General features: G+C 34.2%; 3 protein-coding genes across 13 annotated transcripts; 2 read left to right on the top strand and 1 right to left on the bottom strand.

The window, feature by feature from the left end:
* The first annotated feature begins 7,748 nt into the window (after positions 1-7,748).
* LOC140822197 (uncharacterized) lies at positions 7,749-8,852 on the top strand. Its single transcript, XM_073182935.1, has 2 exons — positions 7,749-7,915; positions 8,000-8,852. The coding sequence occupies exons 1-2, from the start codon at positions 7,749-7,751 to the stop codon at positions 8,850-8,852; spliced, it is 1,020 nt and encodes a 339-aa protein (XP_073039036.1).
* A 1,077-nt stretch (positions 8,853-9,929) lies between these two features.
* LOC140821967 (uncharacterized) lies at positions 9,930-17,363 on the top strand. Of its 11 annotated transcripts, none has more exons than XM_073182667.1 (4): positions 9,930-12,394; positions 13,204-13,302; positions 13,431-13,937; positions 16,456-17,363. In XM_073182667.1, exons 3-4 carry the CDS (start codon positions 13,932-13,934, stop codon positions 17,152-17,154), a joined length of 705 nt encoding a protein of 234 aa, XP_073038768.1. In that variant the 5' UTR covers positions 9,930-12,394; positions 13,204-13,302; positions 13,431-13,931; the 3' UTR covers positions 17,155-17,363. The 11 variants fall into 11 exon arrangements, with proteins under 11 accessions (XP_073038768.1, XP_073038764.1, XP_073038765.1 ...); XM_073182663.1 differs by having other exon boundaries at positions 9,930-13,302; positions 13,431-13,469; positions 13,871-13,937; XM_073182664.1 differs by having other exon boundaries at positions 9,930-13,302; positions 13,431-13,469; positions 13,853-13,937.
* Positions 17,364-17,728: 365 nt separating this feature from the next.
* Positions 17,729-19,158, bottom strand: LOC140821969 (thiosulfate sulfurtransferase 18-like). The gene is made up of 6 exons (XM_073182672.1): positions 19,029-19,158; positions 18,849-18,929; positions 18,618-18,691; positions 18,452-18,522; positions 18,255-18,308; positions 17,729-18,077 (listed from the first exon to the last, which is right to left on the bottom strand). The coding sequence occupies exons 1-6, from the start codon at positions 19,043-19,045 to the stop codon at positions 17,883-17,885; spliced, it is 492 nt and encodes a 163-aa protein (XP_073038773.1). The 5' UTR covers positions 19,046-19,158; the 3' UTR covers positions 17,729-17,882.
* Between the last annotated feature and the right edge of the window lie 1,477 nt (positions 19,159-20,635).

Below are 20,635 nucleotides of genomic sequence, written 5' to 3'. Positions count from 1 at the left end.
TTTAGACACCGAAAAATTCCCAATCAGATTGTCACTTACCAAGACCACTCTTGGATCCCACATCACAAGAATACCTCCTGATCTTACTTCCGCTGGTAAACTCACCCAATTCACGAATCTTGATTTCCATAAACTTGCAACGAGGCGACGATCCACTGCAATGTTCTTAGTCTCTAGAACCACAACAATGTCCAGGTTTTCCTTACTTATAACCGTACGCACTAATTCCCTCCTTCTCGCCGACCCTCCCCCCCTAATATTCCAAGAGCAAATCTTCATATTAACCGATTCGATCCCTTCGAAGTCGATCCTTTCTCATAATTGATCCCACACTTCAGCCTACCAAGTTCTCTACTTAACTTTCTCGTTGACTTGTTGAGTTCTTCCTTAGTTGTAGATTTATAACACACGTCCTGAATGTTTCTTGTGGCATTTAAGTTTACCTCCACTTCGTTCCCTGTGGAAGTTTCTCTCTCGGAACCCGGCTTGTCATGTACTCTTGATTTCACTCCTCCTAAAAACCCACTAGACATCCCCAGAACGGAGAAAGACGCAGGTAGGATAGAATGAAGTTTGAATGAATGATTAAGACTCGATGAATGGAAATGGGAAAGTACCTTGCCCACTAAAGGATTAGTGTTTTCAAGAATAGAAGGCTCTTTGTTGGGCAGAATTTCTTCCTCTTGTGAAAACAACCCCTGAATGTCCACTTCATCTGCATCGTTATTTGCCAAAGACTCCGACTGACGATCTATGTGGCTACTGGCTACCAGACTCTGTAGAGTCAAATCCATTGTCCAATAGGTCGTCATCTGATTCATCAAGATGTAGTTCTTCATTGTCATCCAGATCAAATTCCCCTGTCTTTCTTAAATCCTCCCTGTTCAGTTCATCAGCCTTCATCCTTCCTCTGTCTTCAGTAAGTTCCGTATCCTCTTTAGTAGCTTTGTTAGTTCTTCTGCAGTAACTATGTCTGTAAGTATGCAGTAAAGTATTTGGTCCAATATCACCCTTTCTTTGGTCCATGTCCTCAGTTTCTTTGTTGGATAAAGAATGGATGGGAGATCTTCTGAACTCGGCGATTTCTTTTGGTGAAATTCTTTGTAATATTTTTTCCACCTTTTTTTCTCAAACGGTTGGACTACCAGCAAGCTCTTTTCTGGTGCCCCTTCTTCTTCTCTGTTTGTAGACGTATTACCCTGCACGTCTTCGCTCCTTACTTTGTGACAGTCTGTGGACTCCCCATTATCTTCAATGTTCCTGCAAATATTTGAGTTTCCCCACCCTGCCACAGTCTGTTTGCCATTAACCACTACTTCAGCGTAAGTTTGCTTTTCGTAAATCTCTTAAGCCTTTAGATCGAAGGATTCAACGCTAATTATAAGTTCCGTATTTTCCCTGTTTAAGAGTATCATCATCCTATTATGGATAAATCCATCTTTTGTTCCTTCGACCTTTATCTTGTCAGCCCCTAATTCACGGAAAAGCATCGTATCGTCGCTTACCTCCACCAAACCCCCGCATTGAACCCCGATCGCTTTGAAGTTATCACGCGACCATAAGTTCCACGGTAACCCAAATATCCTAATCCAGCTTTTGCAACACTTGTGAACCGTATCCGCTGAGTTGATATTTGGCCTCCATTCCTCAAAATCTAAAGCCACTCCACAGTCGAAAAATCCTCTTTTCAAGTTATGATAACGAGTAAAGTGTTAATGGTAAATAGCTCCAAAGAACCAACCCAGACGCGGAAAAAAAGGATAACGAGTAGAAAATGAAGCGCTTAGGTGTGCGCGGAATAATGAACAAAAGGTAACCCTAGTTATCGGCGACCGGTGTACGGCGCCGGACCCGAAAGGCTGAAGCGAACAAAGTTGTTAAATAACGGGATGCAGTTAGGGAGCTGAAGGGAGATCGAAGATGAGGAAAACGGACGGTAGAGAGCATTTTTGAAAAATTCTCTCACTAAGGCTCTCAAATTAAACATATTACAGTAAACTCACAAATCATGAAAGTCACACCAAGCAATGAAAAAAATTACTAGATGTTGATAAGTTTTAAAACAAAGAAAAATAAATTTCTTATACAGCATAAAAATCTAAAGTTTTCTTTATTTATAGATGTTGACAAGTTTCCAATAAAGTTTAATTAGAATTTCATGATTTTTCTAGCATCATAATTTTATTAAAAAAGATTACTATAATTTAAGCCGGGTAGAATTTCAAAATTAGGAGGCATGAAAGGAAAGAACAATGTTTAATTTTTTAAAATCAAAAAAGTTAATTTCCAGCTTAACTTGAAAATTTAAAATCACAAGAGTGCAAGTTATTAATACCAATAAACTGAGAATTCAAATGTACGAATTAAAATCATAGAGGTTGATGTTATCAATTGGGAATTATAGTAAACTGACATCATGTGTGTCACATCAAGTAAGAGAAATCATGTTCACGTATTTTTTGTGTAGTACACATATACGATATGCAATGAAAGAAGCTGTTCAATATAAGTTCTAAAACACACAAAAAATTTCTAACACTTTCCAATAAAGTGTAATTAGAATTTTATGATTTTTCTAGCATAATAATTTTATTAAGATACAGATGTTCATCCGGAAAGATATAAAGATAGGGAATTTTAAAACACAGAAAGAAATTTCTAACACTGCTTAAAACTTTCAAGATATAGAAGTTCATCGGGAAAATCAAAATTGGAAGAGTTGAGAAATAAATGAAAAGTTTTTTTAAAAAAAGGTTCAATAGCATAGTTATGATTTCCAAAAAAATAAATCACAAAAAGATTCCCAGCATAGTTATGATTTTCAATAAAAATAAATCACATAAAGGTTCGGAGCATTCTTTTTTCCAAGAACTTCCCAAAAAATAAATGACATAAAAATACATTTTCCATTTCCATATGATAGCAACAATAACGACATTATTTTATCACAAAACGCAAAGATTAGACATAGCATATACACTTCTAAACCAATTCTGTGACGCATAAATTAAAAATCATCAAGGATTAAAAACAGCCAGTCAAACCACTTCTTCGACGATAAATAAAAAAATCATCAAGGATTAAAAACAGCCAGCCAAACCACTTCTTCGACGATAAATAAACACACATTTTCAGCAATGGGTGACGAACTACACCATAACCAGATTAATAGAAACTAAAACCGAATCCAAAATAAATACAAAAAACAGCGATAAAGACCCAAATTTCTACTTCTTGAAAAAAATCGACCCAATGATACAACGGGAGCACTGAAAGTAGTCCGCAAAAAACTTACTTGTACCCATGATGCAGTGAAAACTCCTTGATCCAGCGAGATTACTCGAAATACAATATTGGTAGAAAAGAGAGATTGTGCGGAAAAAAAAACTGATTATTGGAACCGGAAACCCATGAAATATTGGAGGATGGAAAGAAAACAGATTATGTATTGCAACAAAATTAAAAGTTCAAGACTCGGTCCCTAAGTATGGCATCTGCGAACATTGAAGTTCGATAGAAGAGAAGAAATCTCCAAGAATTTGGTTTTGGGGAGCGGGATACAAAGAAAAACATTGAAGAAGTTCGATAGAAGAGAAGAAATCTCCAAGAATTTGGGTTTGGGGGAGCGGGATATAAAGAAAATCATCCGTTAATTTGGGTTTTGAAGGAAAGCGTGGGTTTCCATTTATTTGTTTGGGATTTGGAAATAGGCGCCTGTGGCCGATGATAGATTATTTTTGGAAACAAAATATTTCGATTTTGGCGAGTTTTTATATTTTATTTTAATTACTTATTAAATTTTATAATCTGAACCTTTTTTAAACAAAACTAAAATAAAATATAATATGGATTTGGAATATATTTGGTAAATCGTCCCACTAAAAAGTCATTTTACATTTATTTATACTAAATTTTTTTTAATTTCAATTATTTTTTTAAATGTTTTTTTATTGATTAACTCTTTCTTAAATATTATATTTATTTATATAATTTAAAAAGTATAATATAATAAAGAACATACTCTTCCTACTAAAATATTACAATACATAATAAAATAATTATGTTTTTCTTTATCAATTTTATAGCATTATCGCTATTCATTAATAGAACTAATACTCAATAAATAAATTATATACATAACTAAAATAAGTTTTAATATGTTGATATATCTCTTGGAGTTCGGATGTATTGTCATAGGAGATCTAAGCAACACTAATCACCAATTACTTGTCTAACTATGGTGTTGATTTGTTAATAATTAGGAAGTTGTTAAACATGAAATTTTTAAATCATTTTTTTGGGAAAAAATCTCCTGAAAAAACCATTCGCACATGGTGGGTAGAAGCATTGACATGATGACACGTGAATTTTACTTATTTTTCTCGATTTGTGTGTGTTAGGATCAAACGATTAACATCAGGCCAAAAATATAGTTACTAGTCAAAGCACAATTTTATTTTATTATACTTACACCTACTTGGTTGCTAATGAGTCGGGTTGTTAGGCACATAAGTTCAGAGAGTTGTGTGTCTATCTGTTGGCAATGTCTCATATTTTATAGATCAGTCTTATCATTTTCCTACCACCGGACATCTCCCCTGCATAGGTAGCATTATCTGTTATGGCAAGAAGATTATGCTTATCATTCTAGTATTTTTATGGCAAGAAGATTATGCTTATTTATTAAAATATAATTTTTTATATTTTAAATAAATAAAATAATCTTGAAAAATAAACGTGTCTCTGGTTGAATTTAATAATAATAATAATAATAATAACTAGACTTAAAACTAACTTAGATTAAAAGAATTCCCTAAAATATCTCCTACAATTATCTATAATAAAATTTGACCATGTCTTGAATTAATTTTAAAAACTAACCCTTAATTATGTTAACTTCCAAATATATTGTTTGGGTCATTTTTATGATCACACACAAACAAATTGAGTAGGAAGGATTATTTTAAAATTATAATATGATAAACAAGATACTCTGGTATTAAAATATTAGAATATATAATATATCGAGGTTCGATAATTATCTCAGCTCGGTAGAGTAATCGAAACGTGACACTTATGTTGCTGTATAGTTTAAAAGATTTAAGTTGTACCATTACTATCGGATATATCTTTTGTTAAAGCGGCGAGCGCTGAGTCTTATAATTATTATTAGAACAAAGGTCACGGGTACAATTCTCATTGAGTGCAAGGAGTGTAATTATTGAGAATAAGATTGTTGAGGTATCATGATTTTTCCTGTTCGGTGGGCCAATTGAAAAATGATGTTTGTGCTGCTCTACAATTTAAAAAATTTGAGTTACATCATTATCATCATATATAACTTTTGTTAAAGCGACAAGTTTTCGATCTTACATAATAAAATAATTTTGCTTTTCTTTATCAATATTGTAGTATTGTGGTTATATATATATATATATATATATATATATATATATATATATATATATATATATATATATATATATATATATATATATATATATATATATAACCAGTACCCGAAAAATAAATCATATATATAACTAAAATAAGTTTAATATATTGATAAAAATGTAATAAAATAAATATTTATCGTTTGTTATAGTATTTTCATCACTCTTAGTTTTTTGTGATCGACAAAATAAACAGCATCAAGCTGTTTCAGGATCTAGCCGCTTACTTTATTGTAAAACTGGTTTTTCAAACCCCTAGATTATTTCAAATCTTTCAGGAGTTCAAGCCGCTCTATTGAAGAAATCTAACCGCTATATTTTATTAAACTCCGACTGCTAGAAATTATCTGACAAAACTAATCGGTCTTAAAATTAAATGAAGTACAAAGGATGAAACAGTTGTATTCCAACAATACTACAAATGGAAAATCTTAGGCATTTCAAGGAGGATATTGCAAGTTAAGTCGTTCAGACTAATGCTGCAAATGACAAGATTACATGGTATCTTATCAACTCCCGAAATGACAGAAACTCACTCTATTCAGATATGGTTCGGCTTTATGAAAGCATGAAATTAAAGTCGAAAGGTCATTTATGAACATTTAATGATAAAAACGGTGTATATGCACATATTATCGGAAAACAATGTAGATTATCCTTAAAAAAACAATTTCACAGTTGAGCAGTGCATTTTAAAGAAAAGACTACTGAAATCTATTTGAAATCAATGAAACTTTCAAGAAATCAAGAGCTTGCATATTTCCAAGATTTTTTATCACACCGAAGAGTTCTCATTTAAGACTGTTCAAACAAAGCACACACTTATCAGAATATATCTGATTTTCATAGATCAATTTGTGCTACCTCAGACAAGTCAAGTCGTTACAAAGCTGATCACTGGGTAATTGTTATTTGTTGTGCTGTCTAGTAAACCAATGGTTCTTAAACATCTAAGTCTTGTAAAATAATCGAGATGTTATAAGATATTTTAACTGAAGCAAGATGTTATAAGACGTTGTAAAACTAAAGTTTTTTTAATGGAAACCATTTTAAGTGAAAGAAGGGGTGACATAGGATTTTATTCCAAACATCCATAAAATTTTATGTGTTCTTTAGTACTTACGCAATTTCACATTCCTGCACATTCAAATTTTCAGACCACTTCTTATTAAATTTTTAACTATCTGTTTATCATTAGCCTAACCAAACCGTTTCTGCACTTGTTTTATATTCATAGTGGTCTAGTAAATTTAGTAGTTCAAGAATACTTTTTAACAGCTTAAAAACTAAAACGATTTAAAAAAATTCAAATTTATTTTAAAGTATTTATTCATCACCCTCTATACACGTTTTCGATCCTAACATTTTTGGAACTCGGATGTACTGCTATCACAGATCTAAGTAACACTAATCACTAATCCTATGATTGATACATATTTCCAGAAGTCAGTTAAAAAAAAACCAGTTATGCTTCTTCGATCTGATAAAGTATACGTTTAGTCCATGTAAGAGCCATACAAACTTAACAAAAAAACTATAACTAATTGATATCAATTTCAAATTTTTTAGAATGATTTTGATTTGACAAGGGATTTGGAATGATGGGTTTCAAATGAATTCTTCTAGGGGTTACAGATGTTCCAAAAGTTGGATTAGAAATGTCATGGATTTCAAAAATAAATCTAAATTTCTCATTGTTCTTTCCATATAGCCAAGCATATAATTTGGATCTGGATTATGGATTTTAAATTCATGAAGCTCAGATCCCAAGATTCATACAAAGCTCTAGGATTTCCAAGAACTTGTGCTTTTCATCATGTAATGGGACCTTGGTTCGATCATGGCCAAAACCACTATTAAAGTAAAAAAAATATTGACGGAGAAAACCACAATAACTCTCCCGCTAAAAAAATGGTCCACTGAAGACGCCATCTCTACAACAGATGGTGATGTATCCAATGCTTCAACTTCAAACATGCAGTATAGTTTAAATTCTCAACATTGATTTCTCTCCTCCCAACCCTTCCCCCCAACCACCAACTTAGAGTTGAATTTACACCACCAAACTCTAAATAACTACCAAAATCACTGCGTAAATATTATTGTTAATTAGCCGAGGCTTCAGATTATCTCATTGTGCTTAGTCGTCAATGTTTGTGTGTTTGCAAGAGCTAGCACGCTTTTGTACTCTAAGCTAGCATTTCAATAGAGGATTTTGAGCCATATATTTGGAGGAATTGGTTTCAAATTACATTATAACTTAAAAGGGTTTTGTTTGGGCCAAAATACGTAAATATGGAAGCCCAAATTAATTACAAGTATAGGCCCATCAAACGTAGCAGATCCAATCCTATTGCTTTAAGCCGAGAGGTGCTGAAAAGTGAGTATCGTGGGAGGAGAGACACCAATGTTGCAACTGCAATTGGGCTCCTTGGTAAAGACCCAGAAAGTGTCGAACATAGGCAAGAAGCATCCTACTAGTACTAATCAGGTGCACGATTTGATTACTAACACTACGGTGATAAATCTTGCAAAGCAAATTAAAGAAACAATCTTGCTAATGGCGAGAAGGCTAATTCGGTGCATAATCAGCAGAGTTTCCCCGTTTCTGTTTCGAGCAATAAAGCTAGGGAAATGGAGGACCCTGCCAGTGCCACTAAAGCTTATGTTAAAGAAATGGCAGCAAGAGCTCTTTGGAAACTAGCTAAAGGGAACTCCCCGATCTGTCGAAGCATAACAGAGTCAGGAGCGGCGTTGTGCTTCGCGGTTCTTTTGGAGAAAGGCTCCGAAGAAGATCGTTACTGTTCAGCTATGACGCTAATGGAGATTGCAGCATTAGCAGAGGAAGATGCTGACTTGAGAAGATCGGCATTCAAGCCCAATTCACCGGCTTGCAAAGCAGTCATTTACCAACTATTTAGTGTGCTTGAAAAAGGCGATTTGGAACTTCTTGTTCCATGTATTAAGGCAGTTGGGAATTTAGCTCGAACCTTCAGGGCAACCGAAACGAGAATGATAAGCCCTTTAGTGAAGTTACTTGATGAACTAGAAATCAAGGTTTTCAGGGAGGCGTGTGCCGCGCTTACGAAATTTGCATGTTCCGATAACTATCTCCATCTCGATCATTCCAAGGCGATCATTGGTGCTGGAGGGGCGATGCATGTGGTCCAGCTTGTTTATTTTGGAGAGCAGGACTTGCAGATATTGGTTCTGCATTGTTACATCGGAATGCATGTACCAGAAAGTGAAGAACTTTCAGGAGCAAAAGTGCTTACGGTGCTGGAATGGGCATCGAAACAAGCTTCTTTGGTGCAAGATGAAGAAGTTGCGAAATTGTTAGCGGAGACCATCAGAATGTTGGAGCTGTATCAATCCAGAGCATCTAGGGGATACCGTTGATTTTTTATTGCCAAATTTCCTAGCTAGAGGGGGACTAAATTCACCTGATGTGACGTATCTTTTTCCTTCTAGCACTACCTTAAAAGTTTTAGAACACTAGTTTTTCCTATATTTTTGGAAGAAGGAATTTTATACAAGAATTCAATTTTTTTTAAAAAAAATATTTGCAGTTTTTTGCATCGTCGTATAAGATTGCACCATCATCCATAACTACTTTCTTACAGAACACTAGGGGACACCGTTGCCTCACTTATTTCTAATTAAATGAAAAACAGCTACTTTTATTAGTGGAAATAAATTATTTGAGTCTCCTATATGGGATCCATAATTCAATTTATTTACTTAAACTAACAAGAAAGAAAACCAAAATAGTCGCAAATTTGAGCTCCCGCTGGATTTCGGTATGCTAGGCGAAGGATTTCGGTATTTGCTGGAGGTTTTAGGGTTTTGTGATCTTAACCCATCATGGCAGAGGAGAAAGTTACCAGATCGAAAGGGGTGGTGACGAAATTTAACGATCAGAAAGGGTACGGCTTCATTCAACCCGACGAGGGTGGCGAAGATCTGTTCTTCCATCAAACCGCCGTAAATCAGACGGGTTTCGTACTCTTCGCGCGGGCCAAATCGTCGAGTTCATGATCATTCTGGGGGGCGACAAGACCAAGGCCGTTGATGTCACCGCCCCCGGAGGTGGCTCTATACGGAGGGGAAGTGACATAAATTTTCGCGATGGAGCTGTAGGTGGATACGGGTTTAGCGATCGGAGGAATGGTGGAGGTGAATGCTATAATTGCGGCGAGTTTGGGCATATGGCTAGGGATTGCATCGGCAGAATCGGCAGAGAGAATGCTATAACTGCGGAGGGTATGGGCATCTGGCGAGGGAGTGTCCAAGTGCTAGCCGTCGCGGAGGAGGAAATAGTGCAGCTTGTTTTGCTTGTGGTGAGCGGGGGCATATGGCGAGGAACTGTATGGTGGTGGAAGCAGTCGTGGAGGTGGTGGTTTTGGGAGGTTTGGAGGCCGACGCAGCGGCGTCATCGGAGGGAAGTGATTCAACTGCGGGGAGTCTGGACATTTTGCTAGGAATTCACGGAACCGGCTCGCGGATGATGTGTTGTGACTTTTCTTTCTTCTTTTTGGCTCCGGTTTTGTTATTTCTTTGAACTATTTAACATCCTGGGTTATACACTTATATCCTGATAGAGTGATGTTTGGTTAATTTTGGTTGGCAGCTATGCTATGAACTCATTGATAATGGGAATTTCTTTGAATCGGTTGGTATACAATTGGAAATATTGTTCTTTCTTGGTTGTCGTCTTACTCACTTCTTGCTCTTGGCATCTTACCATCCTGCGCATTTAAATGTTTGGAGTACCCTATAGGCTTTAGGCTCTGTTTTGTTGTTGCCCTTGATGATTATTTTTATTTGGTTGTTGTGGTCTAAGAAACTGATTGAACCAATTATTTTTTAACGTTGATTTTCAGCTGCCTACGGATAGTTTATTCTCTGTTTGACTGAAAATTGCTATTTGAGGTGATGCTTTACTTGGATATAAATGGTTACTCTGTTTATTATCGGCCATTTTTGTTTTTATGGACTTGAATACGATAATATTGGTGTATATTGTTTCTATGAAGCTGGTGCTGTAAGATTTTTTAGGAGTGGAATTGATGACTAAGTTCTGTGATTTTTTTATGATATAATTCAATTGACATACTCCGTGCACACTTCATTTGTTCCCAACACGGCATCACCTCAACTCTACATTTTCATGACATTAAAATATACATTCCCTCGAGGATTCTGTGGCATATCCCCATTTGATTTCCTTCTATATTTTGGGAAGGAAAACTTGGAAATTTTACAGTATATAGTGGATGCCAATGTCTCATTCATGTATATGTCACCTACCTCTTCATCTCTTATTTCTCTGTGCTAGCCAAGGCAGCCCTTTCTCTGCACTTAACTTTATGAGTTTTTTTATCATCTTTTTTTAATATAAGATAATCTGTGATGCATAAGTTATTCATATCTACTTTTAAACCAATAGTTTTTGTTTTATTTTATTGCATCATTGATTGATAAGTACATATTGTATGCTATGTGGAATCATTTTCTTCGTATATCTAGATTTTAGGAATACTATGTTTTAGTTTGCCTCGCATCCTTGAGTGCTTGTTGCATTATTGACTATATTCTGGACATGGCTAAAATCTTTCATCAATGTACCAGTTTGCGAGTTTTTAAGGTGGTTTCCATGTTTAGAATTTTATTGGTGACGTACTATATTCTGTGTGGAATAGTATGGATGAGATGATTATTTACTATCATTGCTTTATACCTGTTTGCTATCGCTATTCTGCATCAGGTTGTAGTTCCCATCCTTTCTTGCATTGCAAATGGTTTGCTGCCAATTAATGTTTTCTTTGAGATTCATTTATTTGGGTTTGTTGAATGGAACACCAATTAGATCTGAAATACGTTAGAAGTTTATCTACATCTAAATCACTATATTGTTGCTCTCTCAAGAGACCCTAAAAAGTACGAGGTGGAAACCTGTGTAGACACATCACATTTCGATAGGCTACTTCAATGCTCGATCTTTATTTCGTTTATTTATTTAAATTATGATGAATGATAACTTGACAGATATGTCATCTTAATATTAAATTTAAAGTGCATATATTTTGATCAAAGATTAATTGATGCACCGTTATGGATATTTGGAACACAAATACGATATGTATACAAGATATGATAATTATTAGAAAAATTGAAACGATGTACACATATATGACACGTTAATGGTTTGTAATTTGTAATAAAACAGATTCAAATATTTATCAATTCACCCACAATTATCAATTAAAAATAAAGTAATTACTATACACGCAGCTCTGTCCACTTTCCCCAAGCACCAACAATCAGTTGGTGGCAGTTCTATCGACGAAATAATGAAATTTACGATGGCTGTGTCAGACCGGTCCTCTTTTTTAGCCGCCACGGATTCAGTCCATCCCTATACACATGCTGCTTCATGATGCTCATGCTTTTCATTTTTTGTTTTTTAATTATATGTCCTTTTGGTTTAATTTGCAAAGTTTATTACATCGGTACCTCCATTGAAGTGTCAATTGATTGTTTCATTCGATTTTCCGTCTTGTAAATTTCAGTGAAGAAAATATTTGGTAACTCACACTGCATATATGATAATCCATGGTGAGAACTTTAGATGTCAAAATTTTAAACAAATGGTATCATCTTCTTCAATGGAGGGGACTAAACTTGCCTCGATCCTTTTACTTCACACTTCTGTTACTGTTGGGTGGCAGCTAAACCTAAGATCTTCTCTTAGATAATCAACTAAGCTTTTGGGATGGCCTTTGGCTGGCCGAGAGCTATTATTTGGTCGCCGAGCGCATATTACCTGTACTCACATTACATGCCAATTAAAGTCCGGTCCATGTACCAAAGGTCCATTCTTTGAAATACTGATGAAAGATGCTCAAAATGGTGTATTGTGGGAATCGGGAGTCTTAGAGGTAACAATGTTAATTTCCGAGGCTGAAATATGAATTGGTGGACTTTACCTAAAAATCTTTGGTGTAGAGCTTAAGGTAGTTTTACATGACTGTCATCTCGGACTTCCAGCCTAAAACCTAATTCATGGTTTCCTCTTTACTTTTATGCACGAACTTAAACCCATTTTGTTTTGTGTTTTCATTCATCATTGACTTACTAGTATGGTTTGTTCTTTCCTTCTTTTGTATCAAACTTTCAAACATTTCATGTTTTAAGTTTATTGCATCATTTTTTAGGGAATGTGAATCTCCAGTATATTTACCCTGTGGATTGATATAATTGTGCATCACCATTCATTTGTCAGCAAAATGAATGTGTTTTTCTTTGACGCAAAGTTTCACTAAAAGCAGATGGGTGATCACTTTACAAGAAGACCATTATGCGTCCAAAGAGCACAGTAGGATATAGCACTAAAAATTGTGGATAAAAGGTTATAATTTTTTGGGAGTTCAATTTTGGAAATAAAAATTTTTTGGGTTCAATTTTGGAAATAAAAAGATAATAGTTTTTTTATGGAAAACGATAAAAGGTTTTAGCTAAGCTGAAAATACATTAAAATGTTTTTGACATGCAGCATCAATGAGACTAGGGGCTTTTATGAAGCTGAATATATCTTTGCAATGAATGAGCACTGCTTCCATTGTTGATCAACATCCAAAAGTTTAATTAATATGTTGTTTATTTGAAGGATAAGCTGAACGTTTTTCCTGATTGCACTTCCTCATTTTCCATTGATAATATGATATGAATTACAGCTTGAAACTTGTAGGCACCCTGGAAATCAAAGTGCTCGGAGCCAGAAGATTTCTATGTGATAAATATGCTAATCAAGTGAGGGGTTTATTAATACAAGGAAATCTATGACAAGGTGATTCTTGAACTTCTCAGGGTTTTATTGAAAGAAGATGAAAAAGCAACAGTATTTTAAAGTGAAACAGGGTAAAAAAGTCAGCTACTTGATTCCCATGATATCCAGTGGTTGATTTTTCGTCACAGGTCTCATTGGAGTCCATGGCATTCAGAACTGGGTAACTTGTGAGTCAATTTCGGACTTTCGGTATATATTTCAACTGATATTTTGGCAGTTTATTTCTGAAAATGGGTTTTCCTTACCTTTTCATGCACAATGCCACACGATCATCTATTCTTCATTGAATGCAAAGGCAATGTAATTCTGTGTGAAGCGTTGAACTAGACATGTTTTGTACCTTGTTATTTTGGTCTGCAAATATCATCCGAGCATGAGATACAAACTTTTTATGAACATGATGTGATATCTATGCCATTCCATGGCTTCTTTTGGTGTTATCAAGTCCGTATTGGTCTATTTATTCAATCGGAGATGGGAATGCAATTCGCATCTTGTATGTTTCTCTCTTTCTATTGTTTTTTTTCTCTTGTTTATGTCTTGATTTCAGTTATCACTGTTCGCGCAGATGTGACAGTTTGTCCACTGCAACGCGGCTTTTCTTTTCATGCTACTTCAATTAAGATTCCATGAAGGTATGCGAAGTTAATGATAATAGCTAGATCAATTGTTTTTTACATGATAGTAAAGCACACATGCACCACTAGCAAGAACTCCTGGTTGGTCATGTGCCAATGAAACATTATTGTTGATTATGAATCTATGATAGCTTCAATAAATTAAGCCGCTTAGACTGCCATGCTATATCATGTCAATTATTATGCATGTTTCTGAATAAAGGGCGCCAACTTTATGCTTTTGGATTTATGTGCCGAAAAATTGAAAGGTGAATTTAAAGATAAACAAAATAATACTAACCTAGACTTGATAAATTGAACTTTTGGAGTTCATCCAGTGCATTAGATTACTAGTTTGTGCGAAGAAAAGTAATGGGACCTTTTTCTCTTTATTCTATGTGTTTGAACGTAATAAAAAGACTGACGAAGGTCGAAGTTAATAGAATGATATTTAACTTGATGGTTGGCCAAACTAATCTTTAAAACATCCAACTTTTAATGAATTTTGCAAGACACGAGGATTGAAAATTCTAGTTTTTTAAGCATTTAGATGAAATGGTAATTCAGTGGTGGATTATGGAACATTTTCTCCATTTCTGTCCTCTTTTTCCTCAATTTGGTCCAGAAATATTTGTGCTCTAATTTTTGCATAAGCTTTACTCACATGTAACTTTGTGAATTGAATATAAAGGGAATTTTAACAACTGATATGCTTTACTCAATTTGGATTGGGTTATTGATAGCCATGTTTTGGCCTAGAGACAGTATTATCTACTGATGCAAGCATGGTAGGCTTTGTAATCCTACATTATTCTTCGAGACATGTTACTTGTAATTAATATTTATTTATTTTTGTTGATGCTATTGTAAAATCAGTAAATCCACGTATGGTTATGGTTTTTTTTCCTTTTATGTCGATTTTCTTTTGTAATCCTTAATTTTCCACGAATTTATTCCTTCTTGTGTTAGTGAAGGCTACCTTTGAAGGGGAAATCCCCTCTTTGTGCCGGTGAGTGTGAAATCAATTTAAGATAAACATCACATTAATTATTTTTTGGAACCAAAAACACATATGAATTGGATCCTGTCTAATGGGCTAAATTTGTGTAATCTTTCACAGATTTTGTCAACGTTATATTATAACATTTTAAAAGTTTTTTCTTATTTACTCTGTTCTCTGGTTCACATATCTCCATTTTTTTTCATTCAAAAACGAAGGAAGGGCGTTTGTGATCCAAACCATCCTTTTTAGGGGTAAGATGTACTGGCTATTTCTTGTGTAAAAAAATTATTATTTGTTCGTACTAGATAAGAGATTAAAACTAGAATCAATTTCTTATGTTCCAATTTGTGGTTTAGTTTTGTCGGCGATAGTAATTTTATGTGTGTGTGCTCGCATCTATATGTATATGATATATTCTTTATGTTATTAAATTGATATGATCTATAGACACCATAAGAAACATATTATGCGAATGGAGCAGTATTGTTTTTTTAAGGTTTCATATGCTATGTTATTCGAAAAATTGAAGCCCAATTGAGTGAAATACACTTGTATATGTGATATGTTAGCAAGTAAAGTATCTCGATTCAATTCCATTTTTGAAGAAAAGCCACTGAATTAATTTACATGTATTGAGAAAAGTGTGCAATGGTGTGTCAGATCTTTTTTCCTTCAAGCAAGTGTCTGGGTTGAATTGCTTGCCAATGTTATTAAGATTTTATTTATGTTTAGTTGCTTTTGGTAATTGTGAAACAGATCTGTTTAAATGACTCGGGCAATGGATATACATCCCTCTTCCACTAAAATATAAGTTCTCTCCTTATACGTCATTTCGAGAGTCATGCCTTTGCGATTGTGACATTCCTGAATATTTGTCTATGATTTATTTTGACAAGATGTCCGAGAAATGAATGGATTACTGGGAAAATATCAATGTTTTATTGTCCTGGTGCCTTATTAGTTGCATGAACGTGTCACCGACTCACCATGGACTAATGGCATTTTACGTTGTGGCGCATATATATATATATATATTTTAATATGATGGATGATCCTATAGGAATTTATTTAGCAAAAATTTTCACTGTTGGTGAATTCAATGTTGCTATATGAAATTTGATTAGTGAATCTGGGCCAATAATAGTATGCTATCATGCAGATGTAGTGTAGGCCAGGTGACATCTATTGACATTCTGAATAACGTACCAACTAGCGGCTGTTTTCTGCAATTTATGAGCTTGTGTTAGGAACTGAAAAGTGATGATAAAATGGTTGTTTGCTGCCTAATATTCTAGTAAAGTTCAAAGGTTTTATGAAAAATAGATAGTAGTTTGATGAAAATTACTGATATAGAAAATCTGGAAATAAAATCCCAAGTTCTTGTAAAAACCCAAGCAGGCACCAAGTTTTTTGTGGAATTAGTAGTTATCGAAGCAGAAATAAGCAATCATGTGCATTTAGTTGATGCGAGCTGATTTATTCAAGCTTTTATTTTTGTTGCATTATGTGCATAATTGTTTCTTTATGTGCCAGAATTGTACTCAAGAGTGTCAAATGGCTGAATTTCCTCAGTCCAGCAAGGAATCGTCCAAGAACGAAGCGCCCAAGAGATCATCTTCAGATACAAGGGATAAGAATGTAGCCAAACAACAAAAAAGAATGGACTACCCTGTCCAAATGCTTCCAGCTATGAAGTTAGCGGTTTCCAAACCTTCTGCATTTCGGGACTTTAAATCCATCCGTCAGAATTTGTTCAACAACAATAAAGTAGCTTCTAATCAAGAGCAAGAATTTGTGGCGGGTGCCTCTGGTGTGGATGCCGACAAAGGCAGTGGCAGTTGCAAGGATCCCACTGTTGAAATTTCACCGAAAGAGAAGTCCCTCCAGGCTGCACATAAGCTCGACCTCATCTCTTCTTTGCCTGACCTGAATGTTGTCCCTCCTGAACTCATGTCAATTAACGATGTTGATGATGTATCCAATTTTCAGAATGGGCCTTCGTTCGTGGCTGATGACCTCCAAGACGTGGTGAAGGTCGTCCGTAAACTGGAAATCGAGGGCCATATCTCGGGGACTTTCAGATTGAAATTCCTCACTTGGTATGGGTTGCATTCCACGGCCAAAGAATGCGACGTCGTGCATACCTTCATACGAACTCTGAATGATGATCTGAGCTGCTTGGCCGGACAGTTAATTGACTCGTTCTCGGGCATTATAAACATGAGGTCGTGAAATAGTTTCTTTCGAAAACCTGGGGCATTTTGGAAGAGAGACTGAGTTTATTTTACCTACCAGTTCTTTGAACTGGAGTCATCTTTAAACTTTGCTATTTTCATCGTGGTATTCTCTTTATGTCGACTTTATTATTAGTTTTGAACTACATGATTCAGTGTGGGTGCAAGCGATTTGACTGAGGTTAAATTTACATGATGGATGGAGTTTGTGCTTTTTTCTCGCGGCATACATGAATATTTTTCTCACATTTTATACAATCATTACAGTTCTATCTTTTCTGCGCATTATATCAACATTCGATATTCATAACCAAACAAAGTTTAGACCTCACACTCCCCGATACCACAAAATCAACTTCAAAAACTTTTTATTTGAAATGGGTTTAAATACTACCCCCACAAAATTTGTCTATGATGTAAAATCTTTTGTTTACGAGATTGCTTAGTAGAAAGTTTGGTTTCTGCACTACTCGACCCCCAAATAATAAGCGAGATACTCGAATTAAATCAACTACAAGAATCAAAATCTTAGAATAAACACTTCAAACCTTCCCCTCGTAATAATATTAAACCTTCCCCTCGTAATAATATTACACGTTGTGTCTGAGATAGAAGGATGATTCCCTATTTAAACTATTTCTAAGTTTATTTTACGGGCATGCACGAATTGTTACATATATCTTTCACACAAGGGAGAACACCATTTGGGTCGATTTTTTCAAGTAATCAGATCTTCACGGTCAAAGAAGACTGCCCGATCGACTCGTTCGGAACCATGGGAGGAGGGTTCATATTTAGCTTCTTGATGGGATGCTCTTCCGGAATAGAGGGTGGGTTTAAAGTTGTTGGCTTCTTAGCCTCAAAACTGCTCTTCACCCACTCAATATATCCCCCTCCCATGTTATATGCATGTTTGAATCCCTACCAATAGAAAAGCACCAATTCATGTCCAATTTTTACAACAATTTCAGTGCATATATAATAAATTGTACGTTTTATAATATACCCAACAAAATATTCATTAACCATATCTATAAGTGAATAAACAATATACAGAAAAAAAATAATTAAAAACTGATACTAAATTAATGTCCTTACAGCATCAAGAAGATCGGTGGTGGCATACACAGACCTCACCCCACTTTGGCAACCCTGGAATTTTAACTTCTTAACATCAAATTTCACTCCAATGTAATAATATGGAGACAAACAGTAATCTGAAGCTCTAATTATAAAAGAAACGTTTTTTTTTACATCTAAGTATTGAATATCAATAGATATGGATGGATATTTACCACAAGAAGCAGATCTTCCCTGGCATGTGTGGACAAAACTTGATCCATAAAATTCGGATTTTTCACCCTTCCTGAATTTAAAATAATATAACTCACAATCAAATAACATATATATTATATATAAACTGAGGAAGATAAGAGAAAATAAATTATAAAAAATACAAACCATTTGGGGTACTAAACATGTAAGGAACGTTGAAGGCATTCTCCACATGACCATTTTGGAATTCTTCCTCAGTCCTGGTAAAATTTTTAATTATTAAAACAAAGAATATAAAACCACCCACAAATAAATTGACATTTTGAATGCATAGATAGTCACAACCTTTAAAATCTAAAAATTAAAATAATTTCATAAACAAACATATATCGGCAACGTAATTAAATTCAATTTGACCTGACATCAAGATAGAGGTAGCCTGAATTTAGAAGATTTCTTGCGGCATGCACATCGACAGTGACAATCTCTGCATTTGAACTGCACAAACGAATGCAAAAAAAAAAAAAAAAAAAAAAAAAAGACTTTGTAAAATCCAAACGAGAAACTTATTTTCCATTTGAAAGCTAAAAAATATACCTTTTCTTCATATCCATTAAATTTTGACTGCAGAGAAATTATTGGGTTTGTAGGTTGATATGGTGCTTCTGTTCTAAAATTTCATGTCATTTTATAGACAGTGTAGTGCCCATAATGGAGTAAGGCATCATTAAAGAGTCTAATTCAAAATAATATTTTTTTTAAAAAAAAAATAACCCCATTAAAGAGTCTAATCACTAATTTACCAAAATAAAATGAAAATTAATCACCAAATCAGTAATCAATAATTAAACCAACTTTACAAAAGTAACACACAAAATCCGCACTTACTAGAGTATTAGCACAAATCAGATTAGAGGGCCACTTCGTTCTGTCAAATAAAAGAGTTGAGTTGACAATTTTCCAACTCATCAAAATAAGAATCAGCTCGTCAAGTAGCGGGTTAATTTGACAATTTTACAGAACAACGCCATTAATAAATCAAATACAATTATAACATTTTATCATTCAATTGCAAAATTATCATGTAGTCCCTATTATTTTTTTTTAAGAAATAAGCATATTACACCTATTTTATTTTACAATAGAAAAATCGGGAAAAAAAATACAAGCACGCAAATAATCACCACTCAAATTTAATTGCTAGTAATTATTCTATTAAGATCGAATTGATTTTAATCTGCATCACACTTCAATAATTTCATGTCTACATACAATGAACAGAACACCACTCGGTGAAAAGAAATAAATGCTATTTAATTGGCAAAGTGGTCGTTAAAATGTTTTCATGAATCATCATAAATCAAATTCATATTTTATACATCGAATCATGGTTTTATATTATCTTATCATATTTCTGAAATTTCTTATTAATTTTTTAATTTGAATCTTAACATTGCATTTTTAAAGTTTATAATATGAGACATAAAAAATAATTAACAAATATTCATCTTTTTCATCATATAATATAAGAAGAAGCGCCGTATGGGATATTGTGGTATCTTTCTGTTACAATTATTTTTTCACGTCTTGTTTTATTTATAGTTTGTACTCGTTAATTTCTGCTTAGGCAAAGTGACAAACAACGAGTCATCACGGAATCATTAGTTTGCTAATACCAAACAAATCTTGCTCAAATTAAGAAGTTCCTCGAAAGGAGGGTCAAACCCATTCAATACAATATTTATTTTTTTAAGTGAACTAATCTAATTTTATATAAAATCAATTCCTTTTTTTTGTTTGTTTATTTACATAAAATTATTTATTATATCTTGATTCGTCAACGAGCCTCAATCCCCCTTTGGTGGGATTGATAATTGAACCAAAAAATGAGTAGATGAGCATTTTGGCAGTGGAGAGAGTAAAGAAGCATTTGTTTTAGTTTTATTAATATATTTATTTATATATTATGTTAGCGTCTTGACGCACGCGATACGTGTGCACATCAAACTAAAATAAATATAAAATTTTTCTTAGCGATCAACACGGCCATAAGCATTGGAAAATGGGGAACATATTTCATGATAGAAACTAATTAAAATTAAGTCCGTATAGGTAATTATATTAATAATTATAGAAGGACGCAAACATGCAATTTTACTATTTGTTTATTTATTTACTCTTACTATCTGGTTTCACTTTCATAA

The sequence above is a fragment of the Primulina eburnea genome, unplaced genomic scaffold (genome assembly GCF_022965805.1).
Source record: "Primulina eburnea isolate SZY01 unplaced genomic scaffold, ASM2296580v1 ctg739_ERROPOS11973397, whole genome shotgun sequence".
Lineage (NCBI taxonomy): Eukaryota > Viridiplantae > Streptophyta > Magnoliopsida > Lamiales > Gesneriaceae > Primulina > Primulina eburnea.
The sequence above is the reverse complement of the archived record's forward strand: the minus strand, read 5'-3'. Positions and strand labels throughout refer to the sequence as shown.